Source organism: Cyanistes caeruleus, chromosome 15, assembly GCF_971803275.1.
Source record: "Cyanistes caeruleus chromosome 15, bCyaCae1.hap1.1, whole genome shotgun sequence".
Taxonomy (NCBI): domain Eukaryota; kingdom Metazoa; phylum Chordata; class Aves; order Passeriformes; family Paridae; genus Cyanistes; species Cyanistes caeruleus.
Window position 1 is genome coordinate 6,910,257 of NC_141715.1, and position 12,151 is coordinate 6,922,407.

General features: G+C 38.1%; 1 protein-coding gene across 3 annotated transcripts in view; it reads left to right on the forward strand.

The window, feature by feature from the left end:
* Positions 1 to 12,151, forward strand: part of RNF130 (ring finger protein 130) — a 56,602-nt gene that overhangs the window by 16,619 nt on the left and 27,832 nt on the right. For all 3 annotated transcript variants that reach the window (XM_086851443.1, XM_023935970.2, XM_086851444.1), the window contains exon 3: positions 8,425 to 8,675. In XM_086851443.1, coding sequence (XP_086707569.1) covers positions 8,425 to 8,675 — 251 coding nt within the window. The remainder of the gene's footprint in view (positions 1 to 8,424; positions 8,676 to 12,151) is intronic.

Genomic DNA, 12,151 nt, shown 5'->3' on the forward strand with positions numbered 1-12,151 from the left:
TCTGATGGGGTGCACTGCAGATTATCTTGCACAAATGTGTGCTGACAAATATTTTAGCTCTACACCAAATCCACTGCAAAACTTGTCCTGGATTACTGAGGCCTACTTTTAATCCACAGGTCAAAACTAATTTTATTGTATATTACAATATTGTTATTAAAAATGTATTATTATTAATTTATCTTAGACTGTTAGTGAAAAGGAAAGAGCTGAGTCATTAAAGCTGAAGCTTTATAAAAGGCAGAGTAATTAGTGGTCTAAGCATAGTTTACATATATTGGATCATTTTTTGCTTATGTTTGTTAATTGAAAATATGGATGAGTCTCAACAGCTTTATTGTTGATCATGTTTCCCACTACATTTCTTGGAGGTGTATCAATCAGGAGAATCTGTCACAACATGGAGTTGTCTGACACAGAGACCTGGAGAGGAGTGTTTGACATGCTGATTCTGGACCATAAGGAAGCACTTGTATCTTCAAGGCAATCCAGGGAAACCCCTTTACATGGCCATTATAGCCTTGGTGCCTTGCAGAATTCCTTACCAGTGTTTTTGTGTCATACATGCCTCATCCACAACTGAAATAACAGCAGTCAGGCTCATTTTAACTCAGCCAGCTGAAAGGGTAATTAGTTCTGTGACTATGAAAAGGCCCACGGGACTGTTAGTGACTGTAAGTAATTACATTCTTTTTCTTATCCACAGTCTGAGCTCCAGCAGCAGAGTAATTCCCCATATCTGTGGACTCAGTAGAACCAAATTTATGATATTAATCTATGAATATGCTATTTATAAATCTCTCAAAGTGTTTTGTAGTGTCCTTGGGTAAGGCTGTCTTGCTATTTCTCTCTGGCACTTTGCTGAATCTGTTTGGAATGACTGTCAATGTCCCAGTTGATAGATCTGTACAGAAGTCTATAGAAAAAAATACGTGAGTGTGACAAATTGCCCTTCTTAGGAATCCCTGGGTTTGTTAGCTACACAATCCATTAGTGGGAATACAAACTGCTATCCAGAAATGGCAAAATGTAAGCCACCTGCTAGTACCTGGTCACACTATGGAATGCAAAAGACAATTATCAAAATCTAAGTGTGTCTTACATTGATGAATAGGTCAGTGAGGTCTACACTGCATTAATATTATTGATGAATCAAGAATGTAACACTGTAACAGGTTTTGGATGTTGTTCAGATGTATAGAAAGTAAAGAAAAGTTGTTTTCAAATTAGCAGAAATATCTTCTCTAGATAGGTGGACATCTAGATATTTCAGAAATGCGTGAACTTGTGACACAGTTTTTTTCAGTGGTGTGTAATGTGTTAGGATCACACCATTTCCCTAGTCAAAACTTAAAGTGATTCTTCAGCTTTTTATTAATTTGCATTTGTTCAAGGTTTGAATATAAAATTTGCTCTGCTTTGTTAGTTTATTAATACCTTAACAATACAAGTATTTATTCCTTGAAAAAAACTGCAAATCAATTTACTTGCCATAAACATGGTTAAATGCCATGTGAAAATGTGAATAAAAGAAAAAAAAAAATTCTGTGCACAGATTGTGGAAAGGGGATGATCAAGTGATACATTTCTTTGTGCCAGGCTTTTTTTATTCTTCCGACATTATTTAGGCGGAATGTCCGTTTCCTTTAAAAAACGATACAACTATAGTGCAAGCAGATGCAAAGAAGCATTGCTAAAAGAGGAAAGAGTCTAAAATGTCTGTAAAGTCATTGCAACATCTGTTTGCTTTTCCCATGTCTAGGTTTGGTTTTCCCTAGTGTGAAGAACCCAGAAGGTCACATGCACAAAAAAAGTATATATATAAATGTAATTCCCAGAAGATAGAAGTCCTTCTGCAGGAAGGGAATATGTGATATAAGTGGAATTATCCAAAAGATACTTATTCAAAGGAGGGGAGCACAAAAAACCCCAAGCCCCCAAATCTAATGTCCCTATAATTCTAGGGGAACTCTGCTGCAGTTCAAATTTATGGATTTAATGGATTTATGAAGTCACTCCCCTTCTTGGCCCAGCCATGGGTCTGTCCTCCTGCTGCCCATCAGAAGCACTGAAGTAGCTTATTTAAAGATTGACCAGAGATTCTGGAACTTGAGGGACTCTAACAATAAAGAGGTGGGTGCCTCTTACAGCTTAATAAAATATCTTAATTTTTCTAGCAGTGCTTGGTGTCATATGACTTGGAATGGAAATAGAGAGGAGCTACTTGGGTAAGATGGGTGAAGAGGAAATGATCTGCAGAGAAGCCAAAGCCCAGTGCCTCTTTTGTGCATACCGATGTTGTGTTGTATCTTTGAGAGGCTGTGAGTGTTGGTTTTATGGAGTGTGTTGGGTGTTGGAGAGACACAGTTTGACCTTGACAAGCTTGAGAAATCCAGGGGTGTAGCTCCTCAGCTCACGTGTATCAGCAGGATTTGGACTTGTGAATGAATCAGGATGTGGCTGTGACTACCTGTTTTGATTGTATGCAAATTTCTCCTTAAGAAACATTTCCCTGAGTGTCAGAATAGAGCAATTGGGTTATGAAATCATGTGTCAGCAGTTGTCATCTAAATACAGCCCAACTATTTTCTCAACTATTTTGCTATTTAGCTCTCCTTTTAGGAACTCTTGGTCAGAGTAGATTATAAAGCTGATCAAAAATACAGCAAGGACATTATACTGAGGCATTGTTTCTTGTTTAATGAAGGAGGATGGGCTTATAAATTTATTATTATCACTTATAAACTTGATGTGCTACAGGCTAGCACAGCAAGAATCTGATTAAGCTTTAATATTTGTTTTGAATTTAATTGTGTCACACCCATCTTTGAAAAGCTGCCCTTGCTGTTTCTGGTTTTCTAATCATACGCCTCGATCAATGCCTGCTTTTCTTAAAGGAGCAGGACTTTGTGATGGTCCATCATGTCTGCAGTACAGCAGTGCAGAACACTGAGGTGTGTGTAACCGTGTTTACAGGGCACAGAGCAGGACCCTCTCTTTATCTGACAGAGTGAAATCTGTTGAAGTTCTTTTTACTACAAAGAAGAGTTTTGAGTGTTCTTCAGACTCACATTGACAGTATTTCATAGAAGCCTTTTCCTCACGGAACTTGAAATACCTACTTTTTTTTCCTCTTTAATAGAGAGAATTCAAGTTTTAATTTCAGAAGCTTTTTTATTTAGGTTGTTTTGCACAGATTTGTGCTGCAAAGAGACTTGTGATGTCTGAAAATACCTGCTCACTATTTTGGGATAGAAAGTTGTTCCACTGAGGCATCCTGTGAAAGCCTAACTTTTGGATAATAGTGTCATATGCTGCTGCCCTTTATGATTTTTTGCATGGTAATTTTGTAAAATCTGTTCTGGTGTCTGACACTGCATTAAATAGGCATCCTAAACTAATTGTTTACATACAAGCAAGAATTAAACATTTTCAGTATTATTAAGGCAATAGAAAATGTTTTAAAATGCTACCAGTCTCATTTTATAATTAATGTATATCCTTGGCATTAAATTCTTGTCTAGTTTAGAATGCAATAACTGTCAAATATTATGGTCTTTTGTTTTCAGAAGTATTTAGTTTGGGACATCTCAAACAACATATTCTACTCTTGAGATTGCTCATGTGTTGACAGCTTGGATATGCTCTTGTTTACTTTCTGATTAGATCAAAATAAAAATATGTGCAGCTAGACCGGTTTTAATGACTCTGAAGATATGCCAAGGCTCGTCCTCTTGATGTCTGCTTTCCCATAAACCTGCTTAGAATGTAAGAGTTACAGTGAATTTCTTTATTTTGCATCAGACTAAAATGTTAAGGTACCTGATAAATGTGTGGGTTTCCCCACTGTTGTGACATGGAATTTTTATTTAAAAACGGTTCTCCCCAAGCCTACTTTTTTGAGCAGCACAGCTTTGCGTACAGGTCAGTATGCTTTTCCCTTACCCTTTACCTCATGGGTTCCATGGATTATATCCTCTGTGGCTGAATCCCTTCCCTTGTAGAGGTAATCCTTGTTTCCACCTCTGCTCTCATGCAGCTCAGATGTCTTCTGGTGTTTTCACAGAGCTCACAGTCGGTCGCTCAAAATTTCGTATAGAGCCATAGCTTTCATTAGTGCTTTTCTGCTTTCTTTGTCATTTTCTGGGCTCCCAAATTCTGTTGGAGTGGTTTCACTGTTAGTTGATGTTATTCCAAGAAATCTGTCGCTCACAGTAAGAGGACTGATCCCTTTCCTGGGTATTGAATAGTAGGTGTTGCTGTCTTTATTTCTGATACAATGCATTCAGAAATGCTTAGCACACAGCTACAGGATTTTAATAGAAGAATAGGGCAGTCTGGTTTTTGAGGATGGGCAGTTTTATTTCCAATTACATTATCATCATGATGATCCTATTGCTGCACTCAGAAAGCCAGTGTGGCATTTCACTGTCTGAATTCAGCTTTCAAGTGATTGTCTGGATCAGTCATTGCCTTTATCAGGAAATGGGGAATTTGTGTTTTCTAAGGAAGTGCTCTGAAATTTTCACCAGCAGAATTATTCAGGTAAATGTTCTATGTTTAGGTTTTTCAGAAAGAACTGATGAAAGGACTCAGTTGCAGTTAAATTTTCTCTGCAATTTAAAGAGAGGACAGTATTCTTTCACAAGCATGAGATGAGTGCAGTCTTTGTGCTTCATGCTGTGTCTGCAGCATCAGCAGCCACTATCAGCGACTTATTGCAAGGACTTTAGCCTAAAATATCAGCCATTAGTAAATCAATGACCTTTGTTATGAGTATCTGACTTCTCAGTTCTCTGCAAACCTTGTTGCATCAATTCCCAGCAGTTCAGTGCCTCTTACAGGTGGTTTGACAGTTTCCACACTCGAGGTGGGATCTAAGGTTTTGCCCTCCCCAGGTGCAGGAAGGTGGTTGAAGCATTGCAGCCTGGTTGCCAATTGCATTTTGCCAGGCTGCCATTCCCTGCAACCTCTGTTGGATGCTAGGAGGATTGAAGGTTTCTGAAGTCTGCTCTTTGAACCATGTCTGTCTTCAGCCTGGGCATAGTTATCCATATTTTGAGCTTCAGATAAACTTTTGGTAGTCAAGAATCAACAACAACAAAAAAGACAAAAAAAAAAAAAACCTACAAAAAAAAAATCCCAACACAGCAAAAGCACCACAAATATTTGCCTGTGATGACACTTGTTACATTTCTTTGAGGTGACTTTTTATTGACTTTCTAAGCATGCTCTTTTAGAATTGCTGGGAGATGTGAATAGGTCAGAGAGAGAGCAAAGCAGTTTCCTTAAAAGCTCTACAGGAAACTTCTGGATGTTGCTCTTTTCCCCATAGTTCTTACTGTCTTCTCAGCTTTTAAGTTCTTCTGTCTTCTGCTCTCACAGTGTAACAATTCACAGATCTAATGATTAGTCACAACTTCATCCCTTTTAATACACAGAGTTGTATAACTATCCTAATTAAACATGCGCATGGTAAAATTGCAAGCTAGAAAGAGCTGCCTGGGCTTGGATGATAGCAATTAAATGATTTATGTTTACAGGCATCAATATTTATCTTATGCCTACCGTCTGTCCTAGCTTGTCATCTGTGGTTCCATGTGTAGCTCCTTGGCTTTAGTAAGCAATCCAGATTCTTTTCTCTGGACACTGTGTTCTTGGCTGAGGAGAATATTGCTTTTCGTAAGATTATGGAGTAAGACCATATTCTGAGTTTCACAAACACTTTCAGTCTTTCTGTCTTCACCTGAGGATTTTTTCTGCTAAAGTTTCAGAAATACAAGGTTTCAAGGTGCTTAAAATAAATGAGTCACTGTCTCCTCCTGCCCCCAATTGTTCTCAAACAGGGAGTTCTTGCTAAAATTATTTAGGGTGATGCCCCTGACAAAAATACGGATGAACCAAGTCCCAGTTTCCACTGAGCTTCAGTATGTTAAACAGACACAATTTATTTTTCTTTTCTGCAGTTCTCCTTGGCTCTGGCAGGGTCAGAAGCAGCAGTAGCACTTTGGCTGTTCCCAGTTGAGTCATTTGGAATGCAAATCACTTTGCAGTGATGCCAGAGGTTCCCATTGTGCTAGGCTTTATATAAAACGCGTGACAGATTGTCAGCTTTGTCACATTCCCTGGGCAGCAGGGAATAGGTAGAGGCTTCAGCTTTGGATTCAGATAGAACCGGACTAGTATCAGAAGATCTTTGTCATCTTTGCTTTGCAGATAACTATAAATCATGTTAGAATATTACATGGAGTGCTTTAGCTTGATATTTTGATACTAACATAATTTCTCAGTGCAAATAAATTCCTACTGGGGAAGCTTAGCAGAACATGTGCTCTGGGGAATACAGTCTTCCTGTACCCTTCCCTGCCTTTCTTCTCTGTCTGAGCTAGATATGCAGAGCAGAAGTGAAGTCTGGGTAAAATACCAAGCAGTATAAATTATCTGCTCTTGATTGATCTTGCACTATCTGAGCTGCAGGGATTTGGGGTTGCAGGAGCATGTTCTGCATCTACATACAGGATCTTGCAGGAAGGATGTCTCTTGTGCTGTAAAAATGTGCTGTGAGTCTGGACAGGAACTATCTTCCCAACTGGACAAATAGGAATCTGAGGAGATTTATATGAAAATAAAGCTAGTGATGGACTTTTACTCTGAAATTTGCTATTTATTAAATATCTTGGTTATTTTTGCATGAAACCAAACTTGGTGCTGAAGTGTCTCTTGAGAGCTGGATTAAAGTTGATCTTGTGTGAGTCTGTGCTATACTAGAGATTAAATAAATTGTATTGAGTTTTCACTGCTATTCAAAGCTTTTGAATTACTGTGGCACTATTTCAAAAATATTCAGAAGTAAACACTGAACTTTCTTGTCCTTTCAGTCCCATGTTAGCAGGACAAGACCTGAATGACTTTGCCATTTCAATTTTAAATAAAGAAAAGTTTGATTTTCTTGAGGAAAGCAATTTGAGGGCTGTGGAATGTTGTTGGTTTTTTTCAATTATTGTGCAAATTTTAATTCCTGAGATAATCAGTTTTGATTATTTTGAGTAGTTCTGTCAGCACAATCCACATCACCAATTTAGTGAACTTAATAGGAAAACTGATGATAGTGACTGTAAATGTTACTACTTAGCATGGTGAATTCAAAGAGTAGCAAGAGAACATTTAAGGCTGTTGCACAGCTCTATTTAAAGTCTCCATTTTGGAAAGTTATGTAGCTGTCACCCTGAGTTATTGTGCCTAGGGTTTCAAAGATGCTGCTCTTTTGGCTCTTGAACAATATTTTGTGGATATGGTAGGTTCTTAAAAATTAGGTTTTGATTAAAAGACTTTGAACAAATGCCTTGTGTTAAAATAGGACCTCATGTTCTCTATTGTCACACTAGGTTCTCTGTAGCTTAAATCCACTCTAAATCCAGAATCTTGGTGCAGAAGTCATTTGCCTCAGTTCCTCTCTGAGAGAATGTGAATTGGAGCAAGCAGATGGAACAAGCAGATGAACAGATTTTGCAAGCATTTTGAAAATAGATCTTGAAAGGGTTTTTAGTACAGGAAGCAAATAAGTCTGGATTAATAAGAATGGAACTTCACAAGGGTTTTTTCCTTTCTGCCTTTGGTTTTTCTAAACCTTTTCTTTCTTTGAACTTAGAATTACCCTGTGTTCAAGATATTCTTTTTTTAATGGGGCCTTTGCTTTAAAACATAGTTGCTCTCTCTGCTCTATAGGTGATTTTGTTCTTTTTCAGCAAGGCTTATGGTTTTCCTATTATCCTTGTACCAATAATTTTCCCTTTGGGACAGGAAACAGTCTAGAGGCAAGGCACTATGAAAACAGATGGGCTACACATTGAAAATGGAGCTGATGAAGCTGACAGCCTCTTTGCGATCCTATCAAGCGTGTCTTTGTATGGGTGATAAAATCAGCAGTCAAACTTCTGCCAAGTTTTTTCAATTCTCTTTTACTTTGCAGCCACATAACCACTCAGGGGAACTTGCATAACTCTCCCCAGCAACATCCACAGCACTGCCTATGCTAAGGGCACTTGAGCAATATTCTCACTCATCTCCTAAATGTTTTTCTGAGAGTTGCCTGTTTAGGTATTCACAGCTTCAGATCTGGAACAAATGTACTTTTGAAAGCCAATTCAGACTGCACACAGTAATTACAATGTGGGAAATACTGTATAACCAGCAGTAGAGATCTGTTACTATGTGTGGAGCTGCTGAGAGTTTGCATGTTAATGCCCTAATTTGAAAATCTGGGTTTGAAGGACAAGGCATGAGTAAAGTGCCCAATTCCATGTGCCGTGGATGGATTAGATTAAAACCTCTTGAGTTATCAAATGGCTTTGCATTGGAAAATCTTATGAGCAGCATGCCATGTTAATTTTAAATAGAAATTAAACTTGTTTCCCCTTTTTATAGGAACTGGAGACATTGTTGCTGTCATGATTACAGAATCAAAGGTTAAGGAGATCCTGAATTACTTGGAAAAGAATATTTCTGTCCTGATGGCCATAGCAGTGGGGTCCCGTGTTCCTCCGAAGAACTTCAGTCGGGGCTCTCTAGTCTTTGTGTCAATATCATTCATTGTTTTGATGATCATTTCTTCAGCGTGGTTAATATTTTACTTCATCCAGAAGATCAGATACACAAGTGCACGTGACAGAAATCAGGTAAGGGGTCTCTTCTTTTCTCTTAAGTTATGGAGATAATATTTCTGTATATAGTAATCAGTAGAGAACAAATAAGGCATGCCCATCAAACTGGTGTTCAGAACCTCTTTGTTCCAAGGCAGAGCATGTTGCCAGACAAGGATTTTTATACATCAAAGTGTTTTCATCTTGAGCAGCATTGGTATAGATCCTATAACATGACAGAAGAGAATAGAACTGAAGCAAAATACTTGAGTTTTGGTTTGTGTAAGTCCAAGAGTAAGATGGATTCTGTGTTGGCTGAATAATACATACTATTATATGTTGGATGTATGTTGGGAACGAGGAGGAAAGTTAAATCATGAATCAACTTGTGTAGTGGAGGGGAACACTGAGCAAATGTTACGAATTCTCTCTGTCCTCTAAAGGTTATGCTCTCTAATAGTTAAGGTAATTTAGAAGTTGTACAAAAGTATTCCCAAACCATAATTAGTCGTGAATGTTAGGGTAAGAAAATTAAGGTATAGAGCTGCTTAGTGGTCTGTATTAACTTTCAATTTTATTTAGATCACCCTTGGTAAGGAGTGCCTAATTGTCCTGGTCATATATTTTAACCAAAATTTTGTCCAGTGTGCCTTTCTTACATTCTTTTCCACTCTTAATTTGTTTAAGAACTGATTTCTTAATGTATGGCCATACTTAGAGATCTAGACTAAATTCAGTTGTCAACTCAAACACAGATAAACTTTAGAAGTAAATGTTTTACTAGTGTGGACTTAATGACCCTCCATAGTGTGCCTTGGCTTTTATTGAGAAGGGTCAGTAAACCTCAGGAAATCCACAATGCCCTCTTTCCCCTGTTTCTCTGTCATGCCTAACTTAGAAACCTCCTGACCTTGAGTCACTGTCCCCCTTTCCCCCAAATTGCAGCTGATACACAGCAGCTGCCTCTGGGCTAGTTCTTTGGTGTTCTGTCAGACCTAAAACAAATTCAAACTTATAAAGCCTCAGCTGTGGCACAGGATTTCCTTTTCAGTTACTATAAATAGTGTCTGATGATGCAGGTCCCAGAGGCATCCTGTAGATTTTCCTAAGGATGTCATTCTTAAATGACCACACTGTAGCTGGTACTTAGTGTGGTCTCTTGGGATAGTGAAAGTTTAAATATAACTGTAACTTAATGAATGTCTGTAGAATACAAAATTGTGCCTTCTCTATCCCCTACATGGCTCTAGGCTCCCTCCAAATGTCCATGTTTCAAAACAGTTGCTACATTGGGAAAGGGCTCTTGTGACCTTTTTCTTTCTTTAGATTTTTACAAAGGTCAGGAGAAACTTGATGAAAATTTTATGTGGTTTAAAAAGCTGAGATTATTAAACTTTAATAAGAAGGTGGCGACAGCTACAGCTTATTTTTAAAGAGCTTTGAGAGCTTTCACAAAGACTGTACTGTTAGTGATGAAAAAACTTGGTTTAGGCTATGATCTTGTTTTTAAGTTATGTCAAGGCACAAGTTTTTCTGTTTTTTAAATCAAAGCCATTAAAAACTTGCTGTCTTTTGTAGATAACACGAGTAGATATTGGTATTTCACATCGTTATTCTTGCGTGCTTCCGCCGGAGGTGTGAAACTTTTACATGTGGAAGTGACCTTTTCCATCTAAACAGTTGTGGGTTATAAAGGCAAGCATATGCTGTGTGCCTGTGCCCTAACTTAGCAAAATAGCAAATCCTGAGCATTTCCAGTGTTAGCGGGAAAGCGTATTTGATAAAATTAGAAAATGGAAGAGATTGACCTATTAAACGGAAGAGATGGAAGTTGTTATTTAAAAAATTTATTTACGTAAAAAAACTTCAATACATTGGAAGAATTCTGCTGAAATATTATGCTTTCAATGGGAAAATGATCTTTAAAATTTCTTGTGGTGCATGTACAGTCACGTGCATTAGAACAAAATATAGATAGTACCCACATTTGCTTAGCTGGTAGAGTTGAGCATTCAAGTGAAATGCCATTTCAGCCTTGTTCCTCTCTTAGTAATCATGCTTTTGGTTATGCCATGGTTATCTACTCCAGCAGTATGTCCAATGTGTTCTGTGTCATTAAGTACTCAGGCTTATTTCAATATGCTTGTTCCAGGACATTTTATTTAGATCTTCCTAAATTGACTGAATTCTTGCATATTGAAGTTAGGGTGAGATTTCTGACTTTAGAGGAAGCATATAATTTCCTATCCCAGCTCTGCTTCTGATGCTGTGCTTCCTACATGGATGTACTTCAGTAGCTGGGACTGTGTATCTGATGTTTTTCTAATCCTTGCTCTAAAAAAATATAAAATAAGAGCTGCTGTTTTGTGAAAACCACAAGGAAGTAAAGTGCTTACATAATTCTAGAATAAGTGGTATAGTCAGTTGTGATACAGACTTCTGAGGTCATTGTGTTTCTCAAATAAAAGCAACTTTCACTGCAGTTTGCATGCGGGGAAATGTGTGATACAGGGGGCACACGTTATGACAGATTTGGGGTTCTGTTTTATAAAAGGTGGACACAAAACCCCACACATTCACTGAAGACTGCAGGAGAGGTTCTGAGAGCTGAATTCTCAGAAGCAGCCCATCCCTTTCAAAGGCAGAATACTTAGTACAGGTTGGAAGGGAAAGAGGATATACATAACTTCTGTTTTTTAAGTCAGTTGTAAACCAAGTCTGATGTCTCATGTCCCTGAAGGAAGACAACAGGATCTTTGTTTCATTCAGTGCCCATTTCTGGGACCCCAGTGGGAAAATAGTGACAAACAGCTGTTCTGTATTGCCTGGGAACTGGCCATTTTTGTAGGAATCAGCACTTGAATGTCAGAAAAAGCTCCTTCCATCCAGCTGTGGTGGTCATAAAGCAGCATAAACAGCAAAAAAAAAAAAAACTCAGCCTCTGCATTCAGATTGAGGTTATCTTCAAACCAGTATTAATTTCAGCTTTATTTAAGTCTGTATTGGCATATTTAGATTTTTTGACCCATCATATTTTTCTTTTATGAGATCCTGGTGGTTTTGGGTAATAGTGAGAGGGCAACTGGGTTGCACTGGAAGATCTTTTGCATCTCAGAATAAGATCAGCCTGCTCAGAGGGGAAATATAAAAATAATTCAAGCTTAAGAGAAGAAGCAGTATATTACAGCACACTGAATAAAACCAGTATTAACAGAATATAATGGAAATCACTGGGAGGGGACAGCTTCAGCTGGGTTTAATAAGTTTTGCACATCAATGTTGATTCACTTCTGTGGACTTCTGTACAGTCTGTGAGTTTTATGCCATGCTTGTGGAGAGCATTTGAGGATTCAACTCTGGCTGACTATTCACTGCTGGCTATTTTTCCTTCTCGACAAATCTCTGTGCTTCGCTGTGTTTGCATTTTGTCTTATGTGTTGGCCTGCTGCCATAGTGTGTATTGCAGTAGTATTATTGAGTCCAAATAAGTCATTATAAAGGACACTAATGAA